General features: G+C 43.2%; 1 protein-coding gene across 1 annotated transcript in view; it reads left to right on the top strand.

Annotated features, from left to right (window-relative positions):
• The first annotated feature begins 551 nt into the window (after window positions 1-551).
• SLC12A3 (solute carrier family 12 member 3) overlaps window positions 552-11692 on the top strand; it is a 41045-nt gene continuing 29904 nt past the window's right edge. Inside the window, exons 1-7 of the mRNA XM_056862980.1 lie at window positions 552-854; window positions 2266-2412; window positions 3714-3789; window positions 4744-4839; window positions 6413-6552; window positions 9684-9794; window positions 10846-10957. Coding sequence (XP_056718958.1) covers window positions 552-854; window positions 2266-2412; window positions 3714-3789; window positions 4744-4839; window positions 6413-6552; window positions 9684-9794; window positions 10846-10957 — 985 coding nt within the window. The remainder of the gene's footprint in view (window positions 855-2265; window positions 2413-3713; window positions 3790-4743; window positions 4840-6412; window positions 6553-9683; window positions 9795-10845; window positions 10958-11692) is intronic.

The raw sequence follows: 11692 nt of genomic DNA, 5'->3' as shown, positions 1-11692 counted from the left end.
GTGCAAATAATTCTCAGGTTCAGATAGTTGAAAGGCAAACACTGGAAAAGGCCACTCTGGTAAGTGTTTTGAGGGGCCTGCCTAGACCATGAATCATCTCCTTCCCAGCAAGGACATGGCTTGTTTTTGTCATACCTAACAAATCTGTAAAAGAAATGGAATGTACATTTGCAAAACGAATCAGAGAGGTTCTTCCATCCCAGCCTCCTATCAACCTTGTGTGTTTTTAGTTAGTCTGTCCCCAGGACTTAATGCCAAATCTGTTATCATATGCTTGATCTGGAACTAGAAGTTGGTGAGCAGGTATTTAGATATCCCTCCAAGCTATTCTTTCCTACAACCAGCTCAAGATGGTTTAAACCAATTAGTTCCCTCTGTTGGGAGTTAATTGAGCAGAGGGTCAGTCAGTTCTTTCTGGTTTTGCAGGGTATAAAGTTCCCATGGCTCTTGTTATGTTGCACTATATGCTCCAAACCTACACCGTCCCATACCTGTCTGATCGAAGAGAGTGAGCTTGTGAGAGAGTCACAAGCAACATCCAAGGAAATGCAATGGCCGAATTGCCGGTGTCGGAACGAACAGCTGACCCAGCACGCTCCAACGGGAGGTTCACCATCAGCACCCTGATCAGCAGTGAGGACAGCGGCAGGATGCATTATGGACAGACTGATATGGCCCCGTACGATACAGCTCAAGCCAACCACCTCACCACCAACAGCACTTTCTACATGCGGACCTTCGGCTACAATACAATTGACGTTGTGCCGGCTTACGAACACTATGCCAACACAAAGATCACCAGCGAAACCAAGAATCCCAGACCCACCCTTGCCGATCTGCACTCGTTCCTCAAGGTAAAGGCAAACCATGGTGCCAAAATTGTGTGGCTTTCCCTTAATCTTTCCCCCAAGCGTAGTTATATCTTGAGCCAGCAGGTAGCATTGACTGTTGTCCATTTCCTATCCCAGCAAGAGGAAGTCAAAGCTGTTTAGGTCCCTGTATCTTTTGGCCAATGTTTGAATGCAACCATTATTTCCCTTGCCCAGGGATGTTCCCTCAGGGTCTTCAGCACCACTGCTTTCCACTCTTCTCCTGACTCCAACGAAAAGAACAAAGCAGGACTGCGACTTTTGAATCACAGAGCTGTTCCTCATCTTCCTTCTTTGCGTTTTTTTTTTAATTAATTTTTTGTAGGATACAAAAAAAGGGAAAAAGGGAGAAAGAAAAGAAAAAAGAAAAAAGGAACATATCATAACATATCATATCATGGTCCGTGATCGGGGTAACCTCATCTTCCTTCTTTGCATTTTGAGAAGGCAGGTAGAGGGAGGTGGATCCAAAATTGCCCCAGTTACCTTGGTAACATCAGAATGACTGAGCAGGAGCTACATGGACTGCAGTGAGGGTCTTCGGAACTTTGTAAGTTTCCCTTTCACATCTGAGTCTGAACATGCATCAGTCTGAGACGGGTTATAAGGGAACCGTCCCTTTGTTTTCAATGCCAGGTTTTGTTTCCATGGACCACGAGGCGTCATGATAAAGCAGAGAATACCACTGAGATCCTGCCTTCTGAGAGTTTGGGAGGTGCACCAAATTGAGGTTCCCATCTTGAGCAATCACTAGAATGCTTAGATCTTACCATACTGACGAGGCAACAATCCTTTGAAGCAAAGCTCTCGCAGGACACCCAGGCAAAAGTTACTTTTAAAAATATGCCTCGACAGAGCTGGGAGGTGGAGTACCAATCCCCACCCCCACCCCAATACACAACATTTCTTGTGAATTTAGCAGTATGCCTCACTACTTGGTGATTTTGGGTACAAAACAGAGCTCCTCCTGGAGCTCCTACTTCAAAGATAAGACACTGGGGCCAGCTGTGAATAACGTACATATTGCATCAACTACGAAGAGTGCACATGTACCTTTTCATGAACCTGCTACAGTTCTCCCCACTTGCATCCCAAGCAGTTGTGTTTAAAGCTCCAGATTGCTTTTAAATCCCCTCACGCTGAGTGCTATCACACACGCTGTAGTGCACTTTCAATGCACTTTCAATCCACTTTAGAGATCATTTGTAAGTGGATTTTGCCATTTCACAAAGTCAAATTCAGTAGCAAAGGGCATTGAAAGTGCACTCAGCATGTGTGAAATAGCCAGTTGACTTGTTGTAGACACTCTAGCGCTAAATTGTGCTCTCAGTCAGTATCTTGTCCTGACTTCTTTCTTTCTTTGTTATCTTTCCTCCTGTGGCTCCCCCTCCCCCAGCAAGAAAGTATCCACCTCCATCCTCCAGCATATGAACTTCACAGAGATGATGGCCTTTCTGAAGGAGAGACTGAAGAAGGGGCAAGCGAGGGGGCTGAGAAACCCCAAGGCGAGCCTGTTCGTTTTGGGTGGGTTAAAGGGGTGATGGTAAGTTGCACAGGCGGTACAACACAGTGATGGTAGGCCTACTTGCAAATCCTCTGTGACAAGGAAACTCAAATGGTGCAAAATGGGTGCATTATGTCAGAGGAATTTAGGTCACCCTCTATATAGATGTGTGTGTGTGTGCGTGCGTGTGTGTGTGTGTTGTGTGTGTTGTGTAAAGTGCCGTCAAGTCGCAGCCGACTTATGGCTACCCCTTTTGGGGTTTTCATGGCAAGAGACTAACAGAGGTGGTTTGCCAGTGCCTGCCTCTGCTCAGCAACCCTGGCATTCCTTGGTGATCTCCCATCCAAATACTAACCAGGGCTGATCCTGCTTAGCTTCTGAGATCTGATGAGATCAGGCTAGCCTTGATATATCAGGGCCTATATAGATGTAAGTGCTGTCAAATCACAACTGACTTACGGTAAACCCAGTGAAGAGGCTTTCAAGGCAAGTGAGAAGCTGAGGAGGTTTGTCATTGTCTGCCTCTACAGCATCTCCCTTGGTGTCTCCCATCCAATTATAGACCCTGGTTAGCTTCTGAAATCTGGGCTGTACCATGCTGCCTTCCTCCCACTCCCACCTCCTATAGTATAAAATAGATAGATAAAACCTTTCCCCCTAGCCTGTGCCCACATGAGATTCTGTATATTCACATACAAGAAAGGGGTAAACTATTCTGTAGGGTTCAAATGCTGTTCCCCTCAATGGGGTGGGTGGGTTCCTGTCAGCGTGGCATAGTGGTTAAGAGTGGCGGATTCTAATCTGGAGAACCAGGTTTGATTCTCTGCTCCTCCACATGAGTGGTGAACTGGGTTGGGCCAGTCACAGTTCTCTCCAAACTCTCTCAGCCCCACCTGCCTCACAAACTGTCTGTTGTGGGGAGGGGAAGGGAAGGTGATTGTAAGCCCTTCTGAGACTCCTTAAAGGTAGAGAAAAGTGGAGTATAAAAACCAACTCTTCTTCTATGGACAATAGAGGGAGGAGGGGTCCCTTCTGACCACCAGACTGAGGGTAAAAGAGTTGACCCCTATGTACACATCAACGCACGCCACCCCTTTCTCTTCAGCCAATTTGATTCTGCCATTTGTATAAACAAGCCTTCCAGTTGTTCCCCTATCCTGTACAAATCCCAGGCTCCATCACCCGATCAGTGCAGGTCCGCATAGGCTCAAGCAAGGAAATCTTCATTCAGATGCTGACTGAATTTATCCCAACATATGATCTACTTCCCTGTTCCCAAGTTTTGTTCTGGCTACATCTTATTGATTCGGTCCAGTTATTACTGTTGTTGTCCCTTCTAGATTCGGTGCATGCTTAATATTTGGGGTGTCATTCTTTACCTGCGGCTGCCTTGGATCACCGCACAAGCAGGGATAGGTAATGTACCTTTAAATATTTATTTGTATACTCATTTTACAGAACAGTGAAATCAGGAGACTGACTCCAGTGTTAATTATTCTAGGGTCGAAAATTTAATCCCTTACAAACACCACTAATATTAATATGTCAGGGAAAACTGGGGCAGTAACTGGCCCCCGGACAAAGATACTCCCAATGTGCCTTACAAACAGATTTGCAAAAGATTAAAAAATTAAATTTTCCAAACTTGGCACCATGGGAGTATTATTAATTTGCCGTGTGAAAATAAATTACTCACAAATTTAGACCAAATTGCACACTCATGGGGAAGATTGCCTGCTGTATCTCTGCTTGATTTACTGTTCTGCACTTGCCTCTTCCCAATTAATCTCTTTTAAGGGGTGGGAAATTCTACTGCACCAAATCATTCAGTCACTCAGCGCTACAGAGACATAGCAGAATTACCACCCTCGGGGAGGTTGTCTGTTGTATCTGTGCATGATTCACAGATCTGCTTTTGCCTCCCCCGCAATCAGCATATCCTGGGTGCTGGATGAATCAATCATTTCTGATGAAGCAGAAGTCCAGAATAGTGATTAGTACAGAAACACAGGGGGCAGGCTGTTTCGAGGACAGGAACTTTGTATTCTAACAGGTTCTGTAACTAAATATTTTCAGGAGCAAGAATTAAGAGTATCTCCAATTTTAATTCAGAAAAGGCATGCCTCAGGTACCAGATACATGGGAAATACTGAGCTCTTCTGAAAAACCTCCGGCTCTGATGTGGTAGAAGAAAGTGAGGACTGTGCTTTTTTGCTTTGGAGAAGAGAATCTTTTGGGAAGAAGGAAGGCACCAGAAATTCATCAGTGGGTTCCATAGTAACTATGGGTGTCACATAGGGGGAAATTCAATATAACTGATGTTATACTATATGCTGCAGTATAATTTAAATCAATTACTTTTCTCCACAGCACTGACATGGGTGATCATACTGTTGTCTGTGACAGTGACCACCATCACTGGGCTATCCATCTCAGCAATTTCCACCAATGGCAAAGTCAAATCAGGTAGTATTTTATCCCTAGCTGAAGAACTTGGCAAAATTCCACAGACTCTCTCTCTCTCTCGGCATGCCTTACTTTATGCTCACAAACATAATGTTTTTATTAATGCTGTCTTTATCTGGCCTTTCTTCCCATGAAAGTTCAACAAATTCTATAGGTTTTCCCATCCCGGTGCTTTCCAGACCCATATGTGTTTAGCTTCAACCAGGTGGTTTCATTCTGTGCCTTTAGATAATGTTTCGAGACTAGTGTTTTAATAAGAACTGTATGTTTGTGCCATCAAATCACAACCAACTTACAACAACCCGCAGAGGCTTTCAGGGCGAGTTAGAGGCAGAGGTGGTTTACCATTGCCTTGCTCTGCAGTCTTCCTTGGTGGCCCCCATCCAAGAATGGACCCTGCTTGGTTTCCAATCTCTCTACTCAGGCTCTACTATACCATTCCACAGATGATAAGAATGGTGCCTGGTCCAGAATCTGAAGCACAAGTTTCTTTCAGCTTGCAGAAAAAGTAGAAAAGATCTTCAAGAATCTTCTCAACTATTTCTGAGAAGTGGAGAGAGGTAGATGAGTACTAAATTATCCCTAAATGTTTCCTCAACTGCCCTCTCCCATCCCTGGCAGGTAAATGGTTTTACTCAAGCCCCTTGGGATGAGATGGATGCACAAGCAGGCATATTTCATAACCGGACACCTAGAAGAAGCTACCCAAAAACCAGGTCCCTTTCTTACCACCAGTACCATCTCTTCACACATTACAGCACACGCAGATTGGGTCTGGGGTCCCCACCCTGTGTAACAGTCACATGTGACTTGCAGCCTCTTCTCAACTCATATGCTTGCAGTGGCCAGTTCAGATCGTGACTGCAGCACACTTAGAGAACTGGGTAGGCCTGACTGGTGGAGTTTGTAGTACTACCATTTTGGGAGATATCTGCTGTCACTGATTTCTTTAATCAGCATTTTTAAATCAGAAATTGGTTAGTTCTGAAAAAAACTCTTATTCTTTCAGTGTAAATGCCCCACATTTTTCTGAAAAATTATTTGATAAGACACATCAGTGCTTTAGTTGGAATGTGCACTCCCTTGGTTACATTCCTTTCTCTTTACCCTACTTTTATCCTGTTGTTATCCTTTTGCTAGTTCCATGGCCCTTCTTCAGAAATAGGTTGGTTATCTATTTAGATATTTATACCCCGCTTTTCTCCACAATGGATACCTAAAGTGTCTTATAACATCACTCTCCCCTTCTTCCATTATTATCCTCACAACAATCCTCTAAGATAGATTAGGCTGTGAGAGGGTGTGACTGGCCCAAATTCACCCAGCGGGCTTCCATGACAATGTAGGGATTTGAACATGGCTGTGTGAAATCCTAGTTCGATACCCTAACCACTGTACCATGTGGGTTGGGAAAGAAAATGAGAGAAAGATAATCCAGTGAAGCTCCAGAAAGCTTGTAAGTGGCCATCCATGTAGTTCCTGCATACCAATACCCTGACATCAAAGTTGCCAGCTACATCCCCATAGGTGAATTGTTGAAACTGAAGTAAGTTTTCACATTCTCATCTGTTAGGTGGGACCTATTTCCTCATTTCCAGAAGCCTTGGGCCTGAGCTGGGAGGTTCTATCGGCCTCATCTTTGCTTTTGCCAATGCAGTAGCTGTGGCCATGCACACCGTGGGCTTTGCAGAAACGGTGCGGGATCTTCTTCAGGTAAACAATGAACCATCATGAGTGGTGGGGCTCAGCAACTACATCCCTCTTCAAAAATGTTTTTTTAAAAATAAATGTATTTATTGTGAAGTGATGTGATGCTGGTTCACCAAAGCCCAATCAACGCTCTATTAGGTTAGGTTTGCCAGCTCCAGGTTAGGAAATTTCTGAAGATTTGGGGGTGGAGCCTGGGAAGGGTGGAGTTTGGGGAGGGCTTAATGGGTTTTTACTGCTTTAAAGTCTATCTCCAAAGCAGCCGTTTTCTCCAGTGGAATATCCTGCTGAGGTCTCTTCCCTCCTCAAACCCCACCCTCCCCTGGTTCATCCCCTGCTGGCAGCCAGGAGGCACCTGGCAACCCTACTCCACCCCCCCCCCATAATCTCCAGGTATTTCTCAATTTAGAGATGGCAGTGCTACTCCTAGGGTTGCCAGGCCCCTTTTTGCCAATGGTGGGAGGTTTTTGGGGGGAGCCTGGGGAGGGCAGGGTTTGGGGAAGGACTTCAATGCCATAGAGTCCAATTGCCAACATGGCCATTTTCTCCAGGTGAGCTGATCTCTATCAGCTGGAGATCGGTTGTAATAGCAGGAGATCTCCAGGTACTACCTGGAGGTTGGCAACCCTAGCTACTCCCCTCGAAAGGTTCTGAGGGCCATTTTTACAAGGGGCTGAGAAAAAGGACCCCCCACCAAATGTAAACCACTCCTCAACACGTGTAGTTTCAACCAGCTTCTTTTCAGGCAACCACAGTTCAGCACCGGGCAAATGGTAGCACCTTGGTAAATTCTCCCTCACCCCCATAGTTATTTCCCTTGCTTCCCAATTGTTTTACTTTTTCCAAGGGAACCAGCCAGCCAGGTCTGCCCTGCTGCTAGGCAACACCTCACAGAGACTTTTCACAACCCCCTCCCCTACCCAGGCTTTACATATGATCACTTATGGCTTCAATTTAAATAAATATGCATGTTATGGAAATCGCAGTATAGGGGCCTCTTGAGAATGAAGGAAGGATGAAGAAACTGAACTATCTAAAAAAAAACCTGCTGCATTAACACACCAGAGCCAAAATAGCTTCAAAAAACGAACAAGTATTTATATTTACCCACACACACCCCTGTTAAATTTGCTTCCGCCAATTACCCATCTGGCAGGACAATCCTAAGCAGGTATACTCAGAAGTAAGTGCAATTTTCTACAGCGGGCCTTATTCCCAAGAAAGTGTTATTTGGATTGTAGCCTGTAACTTTGTCAGATTACTTTGTTAGATCCATCAGTTAAATGGATCGGTTCCTGCAGCCCTAATATGTTTATATAATATATACAGATAAACTAAATTATACATGGAAAGGAAGGGGCTACTTTTTGCCTAATGAAAAAGCTGAGGTGAGAAGATATGACAGCAATTTTTAAGCAATTGGAAAGATGATGGGAAAAGATATGCAATTTGAGATGTGTGAATATGTATATTTTCGTTTTTTTGTTAACTTTTGTGCATGATGGGGAAATCCATTTTTGTCTGCCTATTTTTTTTTCGGGGGGAGGTCTCATTTTGTTTGTTTCTTTCATTAGTTTTGTTTGTTCTTATGACAGTTTAGTGCCATTTTAGTATGATTTGCCATTTATACGCTATTTAGTAAAAAAAAACCCAGGCATCAGCATTAACAGCAATATTTCTACTGAATTCCGTTAATATGGTCAAGGAAAAAGATGAATAAGTTAAGTTCTGAGTATGGAGAAATCATTTGAAGAAAACTCGAGCTTCCCAACTGAACCAGAGTTGTTACAAAATTCAGTAACCTCCTTAGACACAATTGTCCTTTCTGCCCCATGGGGATGAAATGATGGAATGTAAGCAAGAAATTGTTGTCTATGAGAAGGATTCAGCAATGAAGCAAACTTCATAGGAAAACTGTGAGATCTTTTTAGACAATTTGTAAAAAAAAAAACACGTTAAACAGATAACTGTTTTAGGGGCACAGGTAGGGTTGCCAGCTCCGGGTTGGGAAATACCTGGAGATTTTGGGGGGGGGGGGCGAAGCCTGAGGAGGGCAGGGTTTGGGGAGGGACTTCAATGCCATAGAGTCCGATTGCCAAAGCAGCCATTTTCTCCAGGTGAACTGATCTCTATCAGCTGGAGATCAGTTGTAATAGCAGGAGATCTCCAGCTAGTCCCTGGAGGTTAGAGAAGACAAAAACAGCACAAATTTCCAATGCAGTTAAATATATTAAGTGCAAAAAGGTGTACAGTGAAAACACATACAACAAACAATATACACAAAATACAAAGGATCAAAAGGATAAGGTAAGTACTAAATGTTGTTGCTTATCAATGAATTGACAATTTCTTTTACAGAGTTCAAACTTCCAGGTAAGTGCAATTGTCCAAAGGTTTTGAGGACATATGAACAACTAGAACAATTCCAGCTGCCCACAGGCTTAATGATGAATCATACGTCCTTACATTGATTCATCATTAAGCCTGTGGGCAGTTGGAATTGCACCTATTATGGTCATATATTTGTATAGAATTCTTATTGAGAAATTGATCAGCTGATGAAGCCTTGGCGAAACGTGAATAATGATCTAGACAACACGTCCATCTTCATCTTTTCCAGCTGTTCTAGTTGTTCATATGTCCTCAAAACGTTTGGACAATTGCACTTACCCGGAAGTTTGAACTCTGTAAAAGAAATTGTCAAGTCATTGATAAGCAACAACATTTAGTACTTACCTTATCCTTTTGATCCTTTGTATTTTGTGTATATTGTTTGTTGCATGTGTTTTCACTGTATACCTTTTTGCACTTAATATATTTAATTGCATTGGAAATTTGTGCTGTTTTTGTCTTCTCTATACTACACAGCACAGAGCCTTCTTTTTCTGGTAGTACCTGGAGGTTGGCAACCCTAGGCACAGGCCATCTGGTTAAAGAAGAGATAGGTAAAATTTATCTTTCCTCAATGGTGTGTCGGGTTTTTTTATCCTTCCTCAGTGTCCCTGCTAAGTTAGCTGATTTCTTGTTCTCTATTTCCTGTGGATTCCCATACCTGGAGTTAATCCAAGTCGCTGACCACTGCATTCATTCAGCTAACAGGCTGTTCAAACAGCTGATGGTTGAGTTTCTTTCCTTAGGAATACAACTCTCCTATCGTAGATCCCAAAAATGACATCCGCATTATCGGGGTCATCACCGTGACTGTGCTGCTCGGCATTTCCTTGGCTGGAATGGAATGGGAAGCTAAGGTGAGAAGTTCTTTTATATATATATGTATGTATATACAAAACGGAGAAAGAAACCGAAGCTGATTTGGTTGGGAATTCCAGACAGGTAAAAATGGCTCCAACGTTCTGCCCCTGACCTTCCCAAACACTATCCCCCAATCCAGTTTTTTAAATGTCTGAGGGACCCTTTGTTTGACCCTCATCATCAGCTCCATGCTTATTACCTGAGTGGGTACAGACTTGACTTGGTTTAGGTCCAGTACTGGTGATCCTGCCACTCCCTGATTCAGACCACTGCTGATTCAGCCGTTTGGGGCAGACTTATCAGTGCTTGCCCCGCCCCTTCTTCAAATTTGTACTGGGTTGCTGCAATGTCTGCTGGACCAGAATTTGGAGGAAGAAGTCATTGATAGGCAGTGGCCTATTTAGAGCACATCCTAATTTTGAGGGGTGAGGAGTATATCTTTCCTCCTCTTTTATTATATACCCGAAAATAAATGTAGGTTGTTGTGTCACCTCTATAGTACATCTGAAACCATTGAAGAAAAGAGGGGAACAAAGAAACTCAACCTAAAAGTCAGTGGAAACCAAAGGGGTTGAGCTAAACACTATCTAATATAGCAAGCAATAAATCTATTTTTATTATATATTGTGTACAATTGTATTTAGGCCCAGTAATTGTATTAGGCCCTGTGTTTTTAAATACAATTGTGCACAATATATAATAAAAATAGATTAATTGCTTGTTGTATTAGATAGTGTTTAGCTCAACCCCTTTGGTTTCTGCTACATTTGATACAATCCAAGTACACAGTGTGCTTATGACTCCATCGTGCACTGCTTTTCATATTGTTCACACCTGTGACATTGGTCAGTCAAGGTCTGTTTATGAACTGGAAGCTCTGTGATGTCTTGGGATGAGGTCTTTCAATATCACCCACATCCCTTTAACCGGAAATGTCGTAGATTGACCCCGGGACCTTCTGATTGCAATGCTTATGATCTACTACTGAGCCATTGCCTTTCCCCTAGGCCAATCCAGTTCTCACACTGTATTTGCTTGGTCTTGCAGGCCCAGGTTCTCTTCTTCATAGTCATCATGATCTCCTTCGTAAACTATGTTGTAGGGACAATAATTCCAGCAAGTGTGGAGAAACAAGCAAAAGGATTCTTCGGTTACCGAGGTAAGCAACTGCTGGCAGGAATGCTTGGTACAGGAAGGACTCTTTGTGAATTGCAGGTCCCTAGAAAAAGTAATATGAAAAGTAAGCAAGAGAAACTCAAAGGCCGTGTAAGGTCTGAGGTGACTGATGAGACTGTCAAGTCAACAGGTTAAAGTAAATGCTTCTCTTTAAGCAACAGCAACAACAAATGATTTCAATTCTCCACTGCAACCCTTTTCCAAAGAGTTCACCAAATCATAAGAACAAAAAACAAGAACTCTGCTAAGGGCCATCTAGTCCAGAATGCTGTTTACAACTGATCCTTCTGGGAAGCCCACAAACAGGACATGAAGGAGTAGCCCCCCCCCCATTTCCCCCCAAGCAACTGATGTTCTGAAATCTACTATCTTTAAACATGGAGGTTCCATTTAGACCTCGTAGGTAATCCTGTTGATAGCCGTATGCCCTCCATGATAGTTACTCTCTTCCATTAATTCGTCTAATTCTCTTTTAAAGCCAACTAAGCATAGAAGGGGAGGGAAGAGTGGGGGAAAGGTCTCTCTATCCTTTTTTTACACACCAGAATTCACTGTGGTAAAGCTCAATTTTGCTCCTCCTGCTAATATTTGTGTGGGTAAGAAAAAAAACTAATATTTTTCTAAAAGTTGTATCCACGTGCGGAAGGCATGTTCCACTTGCAGAATGCTGGTTTTACATCTCACCCTAGAATCATCCAATAAAACAAAAGATGTTTAC

The sequence above is a fragment of the Euleptes europaea genome, chromosome 17, assembly GCF_029931775.1.
Source record: "Euleptes europaea isolate rEulEur1 chromosome 17, rEulEur1.hap1, whole genome shotgun sequence".
Taxonomy (NCBI): domain Eukaryota; kingdom Metazoa; phylum Chordata; class Lepidosauria; order Squamata; family Sphaerodactylidae; genus Euleptes; species Euleptes europaea.
The sequence above is the reverse complement of the archived record's forward strand: the minus strand, read 5'-3'. Positions and strand labels throughout refer to the sequence as shown.